Consider the following 18506-nt stretch of genomic DNA (forward strand, 5'->3'; position numbering starts at 1 on the left):
TCGGAGGAGCCGGCTGCTAATCTAATGCAACCCTTGGGCTTTGCTCACCACTGACTCTGCATGAAAGCAAATGCCGGCTCTGTTTTCCTATTTAAAAGATTTCTGAGCTAAGCCAGGTGGGTCACAGTTCAGGAAACAATAGGATCTGGCCTCTTCAGGGCCTCGGCAAGGCTTGTTAGGGTTGGGATGTGTGAAAAACGCCAATCGCTTGTTTTTAAAGTTTTAAAAGTTTAATGATAATAAAAATAGTAATATAATTAGAGTAATAATAATTTGGACAATTTGGATTAGGACAATATGAAACAATAAAAACAAAGGGTTACAGACAGTCTGGGTACCTCTTTCTGGGCAGTATAAGGCCAAAAAAGGACCCACCTTAACAGAGGATTAACCCTTAAAAGCAACAGCCTGTTGCATATTCATACACCTCATCCATGATGCATAAATTCCATTCAAACACAGGATTCTGTCTGGGCAGTGTCAGCTTCTTCCTCTGAATCCTGAAGGTGTCTTCAGGGATGAGTGAGGCAGGAAGAAGTTCGTTTCTTCTGATAATGGAGCAATAAATTCTCTTTCTCTGAAAGATTCAGGTGTCCTGTGGCTGCTATCTCAGTGCGAGTCCTTTCTTTGAAAAAAATTATCTTACATAGCATCGTTTCTATTTTAACATTATGTTATAACCTAAAACTATATTTAACACACTACTTAACAAAATGAATACAGCATAACTTTCTAACAAACCACACATAATATTCATTTGAATATTTGCAAAAAGCCAATCATAAAATACGCATTTTCCATAGGATGGATCCGGCTCCTTCTCTCAAGCCCTGTCTGCCTCTGACTCCTGCAGGCCAGCTTGGTGCTGCCATGGTCTCACCCCCTCCTCCTCCTCCTCCTCCTCTGCTTGCCCCTCCCTTCCCTAAATCGCTCTGTCCACATCCCATTGCCCGGCTCAGCTCCCAGCCTGAGCGCTCAAGTGCTGCCGTTGGATTAAAACCAAAGCAAAGGGAGGAAAAAACCCAACCCAAACAATCCCACTCCTTCGAATTTATAAACCGAGCGCACTCGAGCTGGAATGGGCCGAGGAGGAAAAGCAAAACACAGAGCCCCCGGGGTGCTGTTTTTCAAAGTGATGCAGCCCTTTATTTGCCTGCCTCCACTTGTTTCAGCTGTGCAGGGAGGCAGGCAGGTAAAACCCTGGCTGGGTGCTGGTTCCTGGCGCTGGGGCCAGCTCAGAGCTCTGCAAGCCTCCAGCTCTGCCATCGTCTGTGCTGCTGCTGCTGCTGCTGCTGCACAGCAAACACTTCACCTCGTGCTCATCGCTGCTGCTCCAGCGGTTTGGGACAGATGGGTTTGGTTTCCCACTTGGTTGCAGCATTTCTTCTGCTTCTCGAGTGTCTCCCTTGTCTTTCATGTAATTCCTTAACTAGTTTCCATTTACCGGCGGTCGCTTTCTTTTAAAGTACTTGAATCTGTTTGATCATCAACAAATTTCTCTTTCTGTTCCTCTGATAAAAAATTAAATCTGGGCACTTTTTGAAGGCTTCCTCCCCACCCCCTTTTCTCTTCCTCCATCCCTGCTCAGTGGGGAATCAGTCCTTTTCTAGTGAAATGAAAATAAATAAAAATTAGAGTTCAAAGTGTGATATCTCCTCTTAAGAAGAAGAGGGGAAGAAGAAGGAAAAAAAAAACCCCACCATATATTCTTACAGATGTGACATCAAAATTGAAAACTATAAAGGACATGTTTTCAAAGGCTTGTGCAGGGACTGAGTTGGATCAGTAGGGAACAGGCAAAGTCTCTCTGGGTGCTTTGAAATCCTATCCCCAAGCCAACGAACCTGTTGTTTTAGCTGGAGTGCTGGTGTTTCTCCACCTGCCAAAGCAGCTGGATGGGGAGCAGAGGCTGCTGCGGGCCCCGTGTCACCACAGAGGGGTGGGGGTGCACATGGGACAGGACAGTGACACCGTGCTGGCATCCCCTGCATCCCCTGTGTCCTTGTGTCTCCTTGGCACCTGCATCCATGTCTGCCAGCAGAGGATCTCCCTCCTTCCTTGCTCACTGCAGAGGAGCTTTTGGGTGTGATGGGAGATGGAGCAGGGGAAAAGCGTGGCCAGCGCTTGGGAAGGGATGGTACCCAGGGCAGGACAGAGCTGTGGGACATCAGCTCCTTCTGTGTCTTGGGCATGGCCACCATCATTCAGGCTGTGGGGGTGGGCAGTGAGAGCTGCTGACTCTGCTGAGAGCTGCTGTGCCTGGGGAGGGGCTGCATCAGGGCAGGGCTGAGGGCGGGGTCACCTCTGGCTTCCCACCCAGCCTGGAATTGGGTTGGGATAGCCCCCATGAGGCTGTGGAGCTGCAGTCTGGGCTGGGGGCTCCCCTGGCAGTGGAGGAGCAGCTGGGCAGTCCTGCGGGGTGGCAGATGGATTAGCAGCTCTCTGTTGCCCAGGTAACTGCCTTTCCTCCCCTGAATCCTGATTATTTGGTTTCTCACCACGCGCCCTGGGGCCCTGCGACTCATTCCATCCCTCCCAAACCCACTGGTGCCAGAACAGGCTCCAGGCTCAGCTCCCTCACTCCTCAGAGGGCTTTTTACCCTGTGGGCACAGTGGAGGCTGAGCCATCGTGTCCTGGGACCCTCTGAATGAGCCCCTGTGGGGCTTGGAGCAGCCAGAATGTTCCCCAGGGGTCCCATCCAGCCCAGTGGCTCTGCAGAAAGGGCCCAGTGTGCTGGTGGTTGTTTCCTGCAGGCAAAGGCTGTTGGACTCGATCAGCAGCAGTTTGATTGCATTAATAGAAATTACAGGATGTTCCCAATGCATGTGAAACCCCTTGGCTGCCCCAGGATGGAGGGAGCAGGGTTGGGGTGAGGTGGTCAGGTGAAAAGCCAGCTCAGCTCCAGGTTTGGGTGTGTGCAAGGTCAGCAGAGCATCTCTGCTGCAGGCAAACACCTGTGGGAACAGGGACCAGCCCTGAGCTATCCAAGCCTGGATTGTGCATCTCTGTTTTCTAGGGAAGCTCATAACAGCCAGGAGAATGTCCCACAGCTCCCAGCAAGCAAAAGCTCCCCCCTGCTCTAGGCAGGTGACTTGCACAGGCACAGGAGGCTTTAGGAGGTTGAGTGATGTTTCAGACAGCAATTTTTCATCTGTCACTTCATCTCCTCCTGCACCTTCTCAGGGTTATCCTCAGCACAAACTCCTTTTCCAAAGATTTTCTCCAACAAAACTCTCTCACCCCATCACTTCCCTCAGTGCTCATGGAGCATCCTGGCTGTCTGATGTGGAATACAAATGTCTGGAGCCCGTGGCTGTGACATCCACGTGCTTTCAGGGACAGCACAGACATCTGCCTGATGCAATCGATTATTTCTTTTGGGGAGGAGGAGCTGCAATTAATCTCTGCTTGTCTTTAGTGCTTTTTGTTGTCTTTCTGGCTGTTAAACTGCTTGTGTGGAAGGGAAGATGTACATATAATGGTGAAAACCTTGTCTGGGTAGGAGGCATCAGGAAACCTTTGGCTTCTGGGGTGTTCCTGTTGTCCAACGTGTCTCTGGTGAGTGAAGAGGGAGATTTCTTGGTTTGCAGCTGGTTTGGGCCATGGGGTGGGCTGGAGCCCGATGATGTGCTGAAGTTTTGAGGCTGATTGTCTCACTGTGAATCCCTGGCTCCTGCTCCATCACCTTGGATTAATTACAGTACAATGCAATATACATTTATATGGTGTCTGCACAAGTGTCTCAGGGCTTCTGCAATCTGAAAAATCTAATTAAGGTGCAGCCTCCAACATGAATGCTTATCACCAGGATGCGTGCAGCCAGCCAGGGGCAGCTGCCTCCCCGCCTCACCCCCAAGCAGGATCCACACTCTCCTGGCATTATTAATTACTCAAAGCTTGGTGTCCGAGACACGATCGATACTGCAGCTCTGCAGAGATAGGAGAGACTGAGTGAGTGTGAGGGAGCTGGAGATAACCATCAGCCAGAAACGTGGTGGAGCCTGCTCCTGGCCTGGGAGGAGGAGGAGGAGGAGGAGGAGGAGGAGGAGTCTCTTTGCTGAGACGAGCACGTGTTTCCCCCGTAACTTTGATGCTGGGATGTTACTCACTGGTGGAGAAGAACGTGGTTGATACTCGCTGGTGGAGAAGAACGTGGTTCATGTTGGAGCTTGGTCTGGGGAAGGTGGTGCCTTGTGGGTTGCGCTGGTGATGGACACAGCATCACATTTCATTTCACAGCAGCACTACTGCAACACTTATTGGGCATTTTTATTTTGTCTCAGGTGTGGCAGCAGCTGCTGGGAATGCCCTGAAGGGAGGGAGGGAGCACCACAAGTGTGATGAGAACGTAAATAACCAGGGGAAAAGGGAAAGGAAATGTGAAGTGGCCCTTTAAATATGAGCCTCCAGAGCCCAGAGCCCAACTAGCTTTCCCTCAAGTATTCAAATGAGATTGCAGCATCAGATTGGTATGCATTAGGCTGGTCTCAATGAAAATTAACATGTAATTGCTTCAAATGAAGTAAGTGAGGAGGTAATCTGTTCTTAAATTGGATTCTCAGGATTTTGTGGTACCATAATGCAGCTGTGAAATGAAATATATTTTAAGGATGATGTCCTCAAGGGGAGAGGGAAGGATGGGGGTGTCTTTACTGGGAAGGGTCCTTTCCCTCACTCCCTCTTTTGTTTCTGGTCTCATTAGTGCTATTTTATAAATGAGGAGAGGGCTTTGGTGCCATGGCAAGGCTGGAGAAGGTCCCACTGCTTTGGCTCCATCATGTTTCCTTCCTTGACATCCCTCCTGTCCCCCCTTTCCACTTCCTCTGGTTCCCCACTTGCCTTGTTGTGTCAATGCCTCTCCAGCCTCCTCTGTCAGACTCAAGTCCCCACCCCATTGTGATGAGTCACACGGGAGTCATGAGAGGAGCACTTGAACTTGGTTTATGTAGCAAACCACCTTCTGGTTAGGCAGTGGAAGAAGGTCTGGCTCTGTTCTGGGGTTTATGCGTCTGTGAGGAGCTGTGCAGGTTCTTGTTAGGGAGCTGTGTTCTCTGAGGAGGGATGTCAGAGCAAGAGGCACAGTTTAGCTTTTTCTCTCAGCTGTTTGTGCTCTTCTGCCAAAGAAGAATCACCCTGTGATGCAGCACAGCCCTGCAAGGCTTCAGGATTCATCTCCAAAGGCTTGGGATGCCCCACTCCTCCTACTCAGCCTTGAGTTGCCGGGACCACCTCTCTATTTTAATTTTAAGGATTTGCTGCTTGTCCTTGTTCTGTCTCTCCCCATCTCTCCCCACCTGGCAGCAGAAGCATGACGAGCTCGTGGTGAAGATGCAATTAGGAGCATGAGAGAGAGCTGGTGTAGGAAGGTGGAGTGGTAACCTGCAATTATTCCCAGGCTAGAATTATAGAGATGGCATGGCATATATAGATATAATATATATAGATGGAGAATAGATAGATGGATATATATATAGATATGGTTTATACATGTACAATAGCAGCATATTTTTGCTTCATGAAGTCGTGGCTGCCCCATCCCTGGAAGTGCCCAAGGCCAGAATTATAGAGATGGCATGGTATATATAGATATAGCATATATGGATAGAGAATATATAGACAGAGAATAGATAGATGGATATATAGAGATATGGTATATATATGTACAATAGCAGCATGTTTTTGCTACTTGAAGTCCTGGCTGCCCCGTCCCTGGAAGTGTCCAAGGCCAGGTTGGATGGGACATGGAGCAACCTGCTCGAGTGGGAGGTGTCCCAGCCCACGGCAGGGGATAGAACAGGATGATCTTTAAGGTTCTCTCCAACCCAAACCATTCCATGATCCTATCTAGACCCAGCTGGTCAGCAGAAGGCAGTGACAGCCCAAGCTCCCCCAGCTCCCTAGAGCAGCTCTGCCAATGCCTTGAAAACCTAAATCCTGAGCTTGTGCCCTTGCCTGGGCAGGTTTCCCTGTGTTGTCTCCACCAGTGCCCTGCAGCCCTCTGTTTGCATCACCTCTCCCTCCCTCTCGCCCCTGCTCCTCCTCCCAGAGCCCCCGGACTCGCAGCATCCTTCAGCAGCCTCCAATTCCCTCCTCCGTCCCTCTCTGCAGTCCTGGCAGAAAGCGTTCACCCCTCACCGCTCCTGTTTTGTGCCTCAACTTCTAAGGAAAAGGCACTTCAGTGATAATTTCCCACTTGTGATAAGTTAAGTGCATCGCTTCCTTTGGAATGCATTTTCAGTGCAGTTAAGCTCAGCAGTGCCTTGCCTTCGTGCGCAGTTAAACGCGCTCCTTTGCAGCCCGTTGGGGTGGATGGCATCGCTTTATTCCAGGGCCATTAGTGTCACTTGGCAAAGCAGAACCGGGATTTATTCCGGGGCACGGCTCGTAATCGGGCGAGTTCAGCGCCGTTCAGGCAGTGCAGCCTGCAGGAGGAGAGCAGGAGCTGGAGCTGCCAGGGGGGCACTGAAGGATGGGGAGTTGAGGTGACTTGAGTGGCTCAGCCCGGACTTGTGGGTGGTAAAGAGCATTTTTTTCTAGAGAGAAGTGCAGAGCAAGGAGAGAGATCCCTGTTCTTTTGGAGGCAGAGAGAGAGAAAGCAACTTCTCTGCACCTCCTCAGATGAGGAGACCTTGTTTGCTAGGGTTTGCACTGCTTCGTTATGTTTGAGGGGAGAGGATGAGATCATCAGGGAGTTATTTTCTTCTTGTGGCATTTTCCACACCTCTTTTTGAAGCTGCTAGAGCTTGGTCCTGGACTGGGCTGATGGAGTGAGGATCCTTCTGTAGGCAACCCTGGAAGACTGCCAGGGGAGGGGTGGCTTTGCCTGCTGGCATCCAAGAGCCTCCTTTTCATTACTTGGGCTTGGGGAATGCGAAAAAGGAGAAAACCCTGAGGAATAACTGTCCCACAGCTCAGCCCAGGATCCCTCCTATGGGTTCCCTGGTGGTACCCTGTCGGGGTCTCTGCTGCTCAGAGTGACCCCAAGAAAGGTTAGAAAGTCTCTTTTCCCAGCCTGGGGCTTGAAGGAGGAGTCAGAGCTCTTCATTTCTCTGTCTCAAGGTTGTTTATTGTATCTTATCTATAAAAAATTTTCTCCTGCCCTGCCGAGGTCAGCTCAGCAAGACAGTCTGAGGCACTCTGCCTGCCCCTGGGGCGGTGTTATGTCTTTATACTAAAAACTACCTGTACAATGTTTACAATTACTTCTCAATACCCATCACCTATGTTAGACAGTGAGCTTCTACTCTAAACCAATCTAAAAGTGCCAACATCCCAGCAGAAGATGGAGGCCAAGAAGAAGAAGGAGAAAGGCTGGGCACACCCAGATCCCTCCATCTTGCCCTCTGAACCCCCATACCAGAAACCCCAAAATCTACTTTTCCACCCCATGATAACTTCACAATTATTCTACCTAAACTTGTTGTAGCTTGCAGATCTTCATCTAAAGTTGGTAATTTGCTCCACGGGTCATTATCAAACCCACAGGGGCATCCTGGGCTCTGTGCCAGGGTCTCTGAGCCCCCTGGCAGGGGTCTGGGCTGCTCAGGACAGCCAGAGGGATGTCCAGGGTCCTGACAGTACCCCTGTCATTTGTGTCCCCCACAGCTGCCCACAGGCATTTTGGTGCTGGTGCCACCCTGTGCCCAGTGCCATTAGCACTTCTGGAGGGCAGCCAGGCAGATGGGCCAGGAACACGCTCCAGTGGTGCCCCAGGGAGCCAGCCCCACCCGGGCTTAGGGACTTCCTGCCATGCCTGCCGCCCTCATTGATGTTTTGTGGCATGCTCAGAGATGCTGAGATGGAAGATGCTATAGATGTGCAGAGCCCTGTTGTTAGCAGAGACAATAGGAGGATAAATAGAAAGGCTGGATGAGCCGAGCACGGGACTTGGAAAGGTGCTGGTGCATTGCTGCATTGCAGAGAGATAAAGACTTTTCCAGACGAGCCATCCCTGCCGGCTGCATCGTGATCTGCCCACTCTGCAGCAGCCCTGGGGCCAGCACAGGGCTCTCCCAGCACTGCAGGATGCACACAGAGGTGCTCTCAGAGCCCCAGCACTGCAGGATGCACACAGAGGTGTTCACAGAGCCCCAGCACTGCAGGATGCACACAGAGGTGCTCACACAACCCCAGCACTGCAGGATGCACACAGAGGTGCTCTCAGAGCCCCAGCACTGCAGGATGCACACAGAGGTGCTCTCAGAACCCCAGCACTGCAGGATGCACACAGAGGTGCTCACACAACCCCAGCACTGCAGGATGCACACAGAGGTGTTCACACAACCCCAGCACTGCAGGATGCACACAGAGGTGTTCACACAACCCCAGCACTGCAGGATGCACACAGAGGTGCTCACACAACCCCAGCACTGCAGGATGCACACAGAGGTGCTCACACAATCCCAGCACTGCAGGATGCACACAGAGGTGCTCTCAGAGCCCCAGCACTGCAGGATGCACACAGAGGTGCTCACACAACCCCAGCACTGCAGGATGCACACAGAGGTGCTCACACAATCCGTGCCTCTCCCCACCCTGCCTGATGCTCAGTCAGCAGGAGCTCCAGCTCTTTTTGCAGCTCTTCTTCCCTTCCCAGTCCGGTTTCCTCCTGTTTCCTTGGCATGTGCCAATAGCCGTGTCTAAGGCAGCACACTGGGAGTTGTTTGCAGCTCTGCAAATCCCGGGCAGTGAACCAAGGCGGATCTTTTTGAGCCCAGTATTATTATTAATGTAATTAGTGTGAATCATTTGCATGTATAAACTTTCAATTGAGGAGATCAGGTACTTTATAAACATGAGTTAACTCACACTCCCTGGCAAGGAGGTGCCAGATATCTTTAAAACCTTGCAGAAGGCAGGAGTAAAGGGCAGGAACTTGCATGGGCCAGTGGGAAATGCAGGACCTCACAGTCCAGGGCCCTGACTCCCTCTGCAACAACCAACATGGAGCTGTCTGGGCAGGGAAGAGAGGGGGAAGCACAAAGGGGTTTTATTTTCCACTTCTGAGCATTCCTTTTGACCAGCTCAGTGTTAATTTGAAGAGGCACTGGGGTGGCAGCTGATCCAAGGGTACCTCCTCACCCTGCAGCCTTTGGAGAGGCTCTGGCTGCTGCAGGGGGGACGGGAGGAAGGCACCAGCCCCAGCAGGGACCCCCTTTCCTGCCAGACCCCACTGCTGGGTTAATCACTGGGTGGGCTCCTACCTGACAGGAACCAGGCTGCCCATGCAGGGAGGAGCACTGTGAGCCACTCTGTGCTGTGAAAACCTCCTCGGGCTGTGTCTTTGGTGGTGTCACATCAGTGGGAGCCCCAGGGATGCCCTCCAGCCAAACTCACAGTGAGGGCGAGGATGACTGGGCTGGTCCTGGGGAGCAGGTGAGGACAGGAATGCCAAGAGCCTGATCACAGCCACTCACCCCAGCAGGGCTGAGCCTCCAGCCCCCATCAGAGTCCCTGACTGAGCACTGGGGGCTTTCAGCAGTACCAAACCTACAGGCATTTTAATCCAGCAGTCCACTATGAATGTCTACTGCTCCTTGCCTGTGACTAACACATCCAACCTCGCCATCCGAGCTCCATGGCCTGAGCTGGGTGTCCCTGCTCCAGCAGAATGGGATTATTGCTGGGGGAGCACACGCTGTTCCCCACGTGTGTGGGTGCTCTCAGTGTGTGCCGTGTGGGCTTGGTGTGCAGGGCAGCACTGGCCAGCCCTGTGGATGTGAGCAGACGGTGCTGCAGGGAGGGTGTGTGAGCAAACACAGGCTGGGTGTGCACAGAAAGGGAGCAGATGCTGTAAATCCTGCTGGAGAAGGGCTGGACTGGGAGAAATTGCTGGTGCGTGACTTAGCCCAGTGCAGCAGAGAGAGCGAAACCAGACTGGGTTGTAACAATGAGAGATTTGGCTCGATATTTATTAGTTAAAAAGCTTCCAGACCATGTTCTGTGTGATAGCCACACCTCAGGCTGTCCATGGCATGGGCATGCCAGCCTTTCAGGATTGTGGGCAGTGCCTGTCCTAAGAAGCATGGCACAATCTGGCCCCAGCTTTCCCTTTGCCCAGGAATTGATGGCCAAAATTCTCTCCTAAACATCATAGGAAAGTCTGTGAGACTGTGCCTGACTGGGATTGAGTTGTTCACAGCCCGGCCTTTAATTAATCCTAATAAATAACAATAAAATGTGATAATCACAGAAATAAATCTGAAGATGTGGAGCTCTGCCTCGGGCGGCGGGCTGGTTTAGTTGATCATTTATAGCTTGGCTGATGGTGCAGAGGCTGGAAGGTGATGTCTGGGATATGAGAAGCTGGGGACAAGGCAGGCCCAGAGCATCCTGTCATCTTACCCAGCCTCAGTGGGAGGATTTGCACTCAATTTTAAGATAAACCCCAAATTTATTCCTGATCTCCAGCTTGGTTTAGCCCATAGCAGACAAAACATTGCTGGTGTGGGATTAATTAAAAATCTGTAATTGTGTGGGAATGGCTGGGTTAGACTGGGAAGAATATGAAAAGATATCTGGGGATGCTTGATGGTGGGTGTGGCACTTGGGGACATGGTTTAGGGGTGGGCTTGGCAGTGCTGGGTTAATGCTTGGACTCAATGGTCTTAAAGGTTCTTTCCAACCTAAAGATTTCGGGTCAGTGTCATTGTGAAATTCCATCAAGTGGCCAGGATTTAGGAAGGTGGTTTTCTCTAGGGTCAGCATGCCATGAAAATTAGGGGGTGATGGAAGGAGAATTGAGCCTGGGGAGGGTCAGTTTGGTCACAGCCCAGGCTGGGCCTCCACATTTCATGGGGTGAGCCAGGCTTAGCCCTGTTCTGCCTCCCCATGATGGAGCTTGTACCTTGATAATTGCAATGAAAGCAGCAATCAGGTTGGTAATTTTGCTGAGCTCTTTTCAGTTCTAATTAACATTATTCATTTCTTGTGTGTCCTGCTGGGTTGAGACAATCTGTGCTCTCCAGCCCAGCCCTCTGGAACACCAGAAATCTGCATAAGAGGCAACAAAAAAAGTGTTGTGTGCCAATTACTACACTTCAGTAATTAAAAACCTCCTTCCCCCCACTGCCTGCCCACCTCCTCTCATGTCATCTTTTTGTGTGCAAACTCGAGAAAGCAAAGAGAGAAATTCAGGAGGGCATGTCACTGCTGGTGTGTGCCATCTGTGTCTGCTCTGGAGTCGCAGGGAGGTGCTGGGGGCTGGACGCAGCATGGGTGGGATCAGTGGTCAGGGAACTCAGCCTCAGCACCCTGCTGCTTGTTTATTCCTGGTACTTGTTTATGAGGCTGTTTTGTCCCCACTGATGGCTTTGTTGGCATTTTCAGCCCGGCTCATCTTTGTGCTCGCTGGCAGAATCCTTGTGCTGCTGCTTTTCCTCTTCCAGTTTGTCTTTGAGTGCTGTCCCTACAGCCAGGTGGGCTGTTGGCTGCACCTGTGGGGCCCTGGGGATGCATGAGCTCAGCCCTCAGGCTGTGGAAATGTTTGGGAATACCAGCTGGGGGAGAGTGGCCAGTCCCTGACTTGATAGAACAGAGTGGATAACAAAGCCTGGAAATTTTGGCTGTGGGAGATGTTGACAGATGTGGAAGGGGCAGCTCCACTCTGTATCCCTTTGCACCCACCACACATCATTAATCGGGGAGTGCAGGGCAAGGGATGAGCAGGTGGGTTGGGACAGGTGGGGAGGATGGAGATTCACAGCTCTCACCTTTGCTCAGTGTGTTTGACTGTAAAATGCCCCAATTTGTGGTCATTTTGAGGTGCCCTCAGAGGCCTCAGGGAGCAGAGGGTCTGGTGCAGCATGAGGAGCTTCATCTCCCGACAAACCATCCCTTCCTGCCCCAGGGTGATGTAGCAGTGGTGAGTTAGGCAGTGTTCCCCTCTCCCAGAGGAGAAACCCCAAGGCCTGGGACTCTGGGTTTATTGGGAAGGAAACAACAGAGAGAGGCAGCAGTATCCAGAGCAGCAGCATCTCCACCCTATGCTGGCACACAGCAGTTTTTCATCTTCCTGGAGGAGAAGTCCTTGCTGTCTGAGCAGGAGTGGAACAAGGATTAAGGATCTTGAGAGAGAAAATTACCTCATCTGTGCTTAATTGTTTTTAGATCATCTTTTTGGAGGCAAGCACTGCTTTCCGGCACCCCAAGGACCTCTCCCTCCCCTCCTTCCCTGGCACATCCTGGGGTGAGAGGGAAAGTGAGAGCTTCCAGCGAGGTGGAGGAGGCATCCCAGGGCTTTGCACTTTGCCAAGAGCAGGGTGGAAGGATGAGAGGCTGTGGGCTCGGTGGTGGCTTTGCTCTCCACCTGTGCCTGGAGCTTGGCTTGCTGGCCAAAGGCAAAGGCTTTCTGCTCTGCTGCCTGCCTGTGGGAGAGGAGGCTCCCCATCCCTGCACTGGAGACAGGAGCTGCTGGAGGAGGGAACGAGGAGCAGATGGAGGGGCTGGAAGAGCATCGGGTCACTGTGATGAGCCTCGGCCACGGGGACCCCGACCTGTGCTTGTGCGAGGAGGAGGAGGAGCAGGAGGGGCTGGAGGAGCTGGAGAGACAGGAGGGGCATCAGGGGCTGGAGGGGCTGGAGGGGCTTGAGGAGCAGGAGGGACTGGAAGGGTATGAGGGGCTGGAGAGGCTGGAGGGGCAGGAGGGGCTTGCGGAGCAGGAGGGGCTTGAGGAGCAGGAGGAGCATGAGGGACTGGAAGGGTATGAGGGCTGGAGGGGCTGGAGAGGCTGGAAGAGCAGGAGGGGCAGCAGGGGCTGGAGGAGCAGGAGGGACTGGAAGGGTATGAGGGGCTGGAGAGGCTGGAGGGGCTGGAGGAGCAGGAGGGGCTGGAGGGGCATGAGGAGCAGGAGGGGCTGGAGGGGCTGGAGAGACAGGAGGGGCAGAGTGCTTGGGAGCAGCTCAGGAAGGAGCACAACTGCCAACCCCTAAATAGCCCAATGCATCCAGAGGTCAAAGCACCTCTTTCCCAGGAGCCGTGCTGTGCTTTATTATATATATATTTTTTTCTATATATATGTCGGCTCAGGAGCTTTAAGAGGCAGGGAAGAATACAAAGTAACAGCTTGAAGCTTGCCGATCCCAGGGACAGGGAAGCGTGTCTGGATGATAAGGAGAGATTATGCCCGGGTGCTGTGAAGGGCGACAGCACTTATTTCACTGTTGCCTCATGCGTTACCTGAGCCCCGTTGCTTTTCAAAAGCACTTAAATGCCCATATGATAGAGGGAATGCTTGGATTGCACACTGTCTGGCTCCATTATTATCCAAGGATCTCAAGCTGCTGCATTTCATAAAGGATACTGGCATGGAGGAGGAGAGGGGAAATATATATTTTTAGTTCAGCCTGCTTACAGTTCCTCAAGGTAACATCTGCAGAGGGGATTGGGTGAGAAATTCAAGTCATGTCTGGTTTCTCATCACCCAGCCCTGGACACCCCTGTGTCTGTGCAGAACCACCACCACAGGAGGCCTATTTCATGGTACCAGAGCCAAACACCAAATAACCACTTCATTTCATTCGTGCCCCATAGGTCTGAGCTACCAGCAGAGCTGAGATTTGGAGTTCAATAGACTAAACCCGTCCTCTGGGAAGAAATCTCCAGTTTAATTCAACTTGTGCAACTAAACTCTCAGGCCTTTTACTCAAGTTGTAATGCAGCTGAGAGCAAGAGCCAAGTTCTTGGTGTTCAGCCCAGACTGAATCTATTGCTTTTTTTAATGTAGATCATAAAAATCTGCTCACATTTAATTTATTATTATCGTAATATCATTATGGAACAGTAGTAAAATGGTTTAATTTATTGGCTGTTTTTCACACCAGGGAGGGAGGATGGAGCAGGAGCTGGGTACTGGCAGCTCAGGGGTGTCCTGTGCTGCAGACAACACGTTTCCTCTGTCACCCCCAACCCCCAAAATTTGTGTGTTGAGGCTGGGTGGGTTATTTTGGCCTCTCCTGTAATCACTAGGGCCAAAGAGGTTCCAAGAGGAGTCTGAATGAGATGGGATGACTTGTCCCCAGGTGGGTACCTTTGTGTTCCCTGGCATCAGTAATGGACACAGGAAGAGGAGTCTTCCATCACGGGTCATCAAGGTTGGAAAAGCCCCTAAGGTCAGTCCAACCATTCCCCTGTACTGCCAGGTCCTCCACAAATCCATGTCCCCAAGTGCCACATCTATGGGACTTCTAGATCCCTCCAGTGACTCCAGCACTGCCCTGGCCTTGAGCACCCTTTCAGTGAAGAAATATTCCCTAATATTCAATCTAAACCTTCCCTGGTACAACTTTAGGCCGTTTCCTCTTGTCCTATCGCTTGTTACCTTGCAGAAAATGTAAATCCCCACCCAAAGGGGGCTATAAGGAGCCCCAGTAAGGAGACAGCTCACCCAAAGGAAGGACAGATTCCCTAAAGTGTCCAGGACAAGTCCATGTGCCACAGATACACCCATCCTTGCCGTTAGCTCCCCTGTCAGTGCAGTCTGGCACATGGAGCCCATTAAGTCCCTTACATTCCTTGAAGTCACCCCGAGTGAGATGTCCCAGAGGCTGCTGGGCTCCCTCCCAGTGCCTCTGAAGTTAATTTGCATCCCAGCCACTGCACAAGTAATGAAGTAGTTTGGGGGAGAATATAAACAGTGGATCTTAGGCTGAGTGGTTTTATGCAGGGACATTATGCTCTGGAGCCAGCATCCAGCAAAGCGTGGCTAAATCCCGATGGCTCCGTAATCCCAAAATTTCTCAGACAGAAGCAGGGGTTTAGCTGGCTGTGGGGGCTGCAGGTTTCTGCTGTTTAGAGAACTTCTTGATGCTTCTCTTGTGGCAATAGGAGGATTCAAATCTGGCTTGGGGACATGGGGATGGGGGGGTTACAGAGCTGGCAGAAACCTTTGGGAGGAGAAGGACTGATCCCAGCTAATGTTGACAGGAAAGTAATCTCCTTCAGGATCAAAATAATTTCTGGGTTTGCACTGTGTTGTCTCCAGGGGGAATTCAGGTGCTTATTGAGGCTGAATATAGAGGATTTCTGCCTCCAAAACATCCCTGGATAAGTGAAATGCTCAGCTCACAAGTGAGGGAGGAGCAGTGGAGCAGGTGATGGGTATGGAAGGAAAAGTTGACAGAGGGGACAAATGGTCAGATATTCAAGGTTTCTCTTTAGAGGTGTGTGTCAAAGATGGCTTTCTCCAAAGAGAAATTTTCCTTGCTCCTTTGTGAAACAGCACAAGCTTTCCCAACATCATTTTGCATCTTTTTGTGTGGCTGAAGGGATGTGAAGGTCTGCAGAGAGAATGACAGGTGATGGACTTGGGCAGGAAGTAACAACCTGCACCCCTAAAAAAAGTGTGGACTTGGGATGGAGGTTTGGACTCAGCTCTGTTTGTCTGGGAGTTTGTGAAAGAATAAATTGGAACGGAGGAGTGAAAAGCTGGTACTGGGTGGCTCTGACTTCCCTGCGTCTGAAAACTCTGTGAAGCTGTTGGTCAAATCTCTGGAGCTGCTGGTTTAGATGGATATTGGTGCCCTGAGCACTGCAGGAAAAGCACTGACCTTGTCCTCTTTGGACACTGAAAGCTCTTGGTCTCTGAAAGTGCTGCTGACAGCAAAGCTAAAAATAGTGCCAGGAGGACCAGGAGGGCTGGAAGGGAGGGAGGGAGAGTGCTCAGGAGCAGCGCACTGATGGGTCACCTCTCTGCCTCTCCCCAGGTGCTCCGTGGACAACCGGGTGACCCGGGTGGCCTGGCTGAACCGCAGCAGCATCCTCTATGCCGGCAATGACAAGTGGTGCTTGGACCCTCGGGTGGTGCTCCTGGCCAACACCAAAACCCAGTACAGCATCCAGATCCAGGATGTGGATGTGTATGATGAGGGCCCCTACACCTGCTCCGTGCAGACAGACAATCACCCCAAGACATCGCGTGTCCATCTCATCGTGCAAGGTAAGAAAAGGGAGTTTGTAGAGGGCTTGGGACTTCGCTTTCTCTGTTCCTTTTGCCTTGGTGTCTTCTTGTCCAATTGCTCCTATGTTGAGCATTTGACACAGCTTGGTGCAGAAGTAGAGGCTGATCCACAAGCTAGGATTGTCCCAAGCTGGGTAATGACTTTCACAGAATCAGAGAACTTGCTGAGTTGGAAGGGACCCACAAGGACCCACGAGGATGATGGAGTCCAGCTCCTGGCCCTGCACAGCACTATCCCCAAGAGTCACACCATGTCCCTGAGGGTATTCTCCAAATGCTCTTGAACTCTGTCAGGCTTGGCTTTATCCATCTTTGCTGACATAATCCCAGGGCTCTGATACAGGCAACTCTGCCTCCCAACACAGTCACTGGCAAACCCGTGGTGCTGTTTGTTGTTGTTGTTGTTGTTTGATGTTTTTTTGTTTTCCAAGCTGGAGGCAATGCTTGAAGTAAAACTTGTGTTGGGGGAAAAGAGAGAGCTGACAGATTTGTGTGCTTTGTGGGAGTGTGTGTATGCCTAGCAACAATATGTGTTTGTGTGTTGAAATTCCATACTTTTGGAGGAGGAAGAGGAGGAGAAAGACCAGCACAGGGTGCTGGAGCTCTTTTGGTGGCTAAGGGGATGCCTACATGTGCTCTTCAGCAAGTGTGTGAGCACACACAACTTCTTGAGAGGGGACAGACAGGTGTGGCCACATGGGATGGTCAAGCAGATGGACATTCATGGAAGATTGATCCTGTGCCCATGTGGCAGGGCAAGAGCTGGACAAGGGGAAGCCTGTGGAGGGACACACGGAGCCTGATGAGCTCTTAGCCTGGGGGAAGATTAATGGAAAATTCCTAATCCCTTGCTAGCAACTGTTTTTTTTCATGCTGCTTCTTCTGTGATTTGGCCAGGAGCCCTCTTAACATGACACACCAGCTTGAGTATTGGAATCTCGTCTCGGGCTAATTTTCGAATGCTGATGGGTGTATTGATTTGGAAACAAGCTGGGTTAAAAAGGCATTGGTCTTGTACACAGAGTCGGGTTGAGCTAATCCACCGTCGATATTCCAGGCCTGAGCGCTATTGACAGCCTAATGAATAGAAGTGGGGAAAAAACCCAGACTCAGGCCCTTTATTTTTCTTCTTCCCTCCCTTTTCATTTTCCTTTTCCTCTCCAAGCAATCAAGCTGACTAACCAGAGCCGGACTTTCTCCATCTCCATTAAGCACAGAGGGGAAGAGGATGCATTGCCAGCCCTGGTTCTGGCTGTTTATCTTGCAATCTCTTATTACCTGCCTGAATTTCTTAAGCCAAAGTCGATCACCAGCAAGTTCTGAAGTCGCTATCAGATGCTGGGGTGCTGCAGGACAATTTCTGTCTGTTCTCTTCTGATTCCCGTTTCCTGACCTAAATTTCCTGTATCACCAGACATCCAGACCCATCCCTCCTGTGTCTCGCTGTATCATTAGGAAGAGATATTTGGGTACTGCAGGAAAAGGTCAGAGCTTAACTCCTTGCAGCAGTTAAGTATGGGATGATTCAGTGATGGTCTCAGTCCTGTAATGCGCTGAAGATCCTCAGAAATTCCAGCTCTGGAGAGCAAGCCCCCTAATTTGAAAAGCTGTTCTTTGGCTCACCCAGCCCTTTCTCAGAGCAGGACATGAAAGTGAATTATCATGTCCAATTAAAGGGAAACCTGCCTTAATGACCTCGATGAAAATTGGGCTGTGGTGCCAGGATTAACTCTCCTGCCTTGGAAAATGGGCCCTATAAATATGTATTCTGGAATAATCCTGTCCAAAACAACGTTCAGCTTGTGGGAAATGGTGCTTATTTCCCCTCCTAGGAAAGCAGGGTTGCTCAGCACCAGATTTCAGGGATGTGCCAAGTTCAGCACACAGCCCTGGGACATTTTGCCCCTTCCTGCAGCTGGATAAGAAAGGAGGGGTGATTCAAGGAGGTGGGAAAGGGGATGTCTCCTTGTTAACAGGTTCAGCCAGGAAGAGGAAGGTGTGCATGCTGCTCTAAGCAGGTCCTGAGTTCCTGAGTTTCCCCTTGCTGCACCAGGAAAGGGCCTGGGGGCAGGAGCACTCCGGCCTCTCAGGATGCAATTAAATCGTGCCCCGGGGCAGGCTGTGCTCTCCAAAGGGACTGGGTGCCCCAGGGCAAGGAGCTCTCCCCGTTCCAGCCAGGATTGCTCAGCCTGCTGCTCCCGAGGATGGGTGCATATGTGCCCAGACACTCTGAGCCATGCCTGCATCCCCTCTCCTCCCCAGGTTTAGGGGAAATCTCTGGGAAACAGCCATGGATGGAGGGCATCTGTGGTTTAGGCCAAGGGCTGCTGGAGGGGAGCAGAGCTGTGGGAGGGGGGAGAGCAAAACGCAGGAGAGGGGTAGGGGTGGGAGAAGGATATTCCTTCAGGGTATGAGGGTCAGGAATGATCCCCAAGGAGAAAATGAGGTAGAAACACCCAGAAATGAGGATGCCCACACTGCAGCAAGGGGTGAGCTGCACGTTTATTTCTAGGCTGGCTCTACTGGATGGCCAAGATCCCAAAATAGGTG

General features: G+C 51.3%; 1 protein-coding gene across 4 annotated transcripts in view; it reads left to right on the forward strand.

The window, feature by feature from the left end:
* NTM (neurotrimin) overlaps window positions 1-18506 on the forward strand; it is a 389377-nt gene that overhangs the window by 321923 nt on the left and 48948 nt on the right. For all 4 annotated transcript variants that reach the window (XM_036397397.2, XM_036397400.2, XM_036397396.2 and 1 more), the window contains one exon: window positions 15703-15935. In XM_036397397.2, the coding sequence (XP_036253290.1) occupies window positions 15703-15935 (233 nt within the window). The remainder of the gene's footprint in view (window positions 1-15702; window positions 15936-18506) is intronic.

This window comes from Molothrus ater, chromosome 22, assembly GCF_012460135.2.
Source record: "Molothrus ater isolate BHLD 08-10-18 breed brown headed cowbird chromosome 22, BPBGC_Mater_1.1, whole genome shotgun sequence".
Classification (NCBI taxonomy): Eukaryota; Metazoa; Chordata; class Aves; order Passeriformes; family Icteridae; genus Molothrus; species Molothrus ater.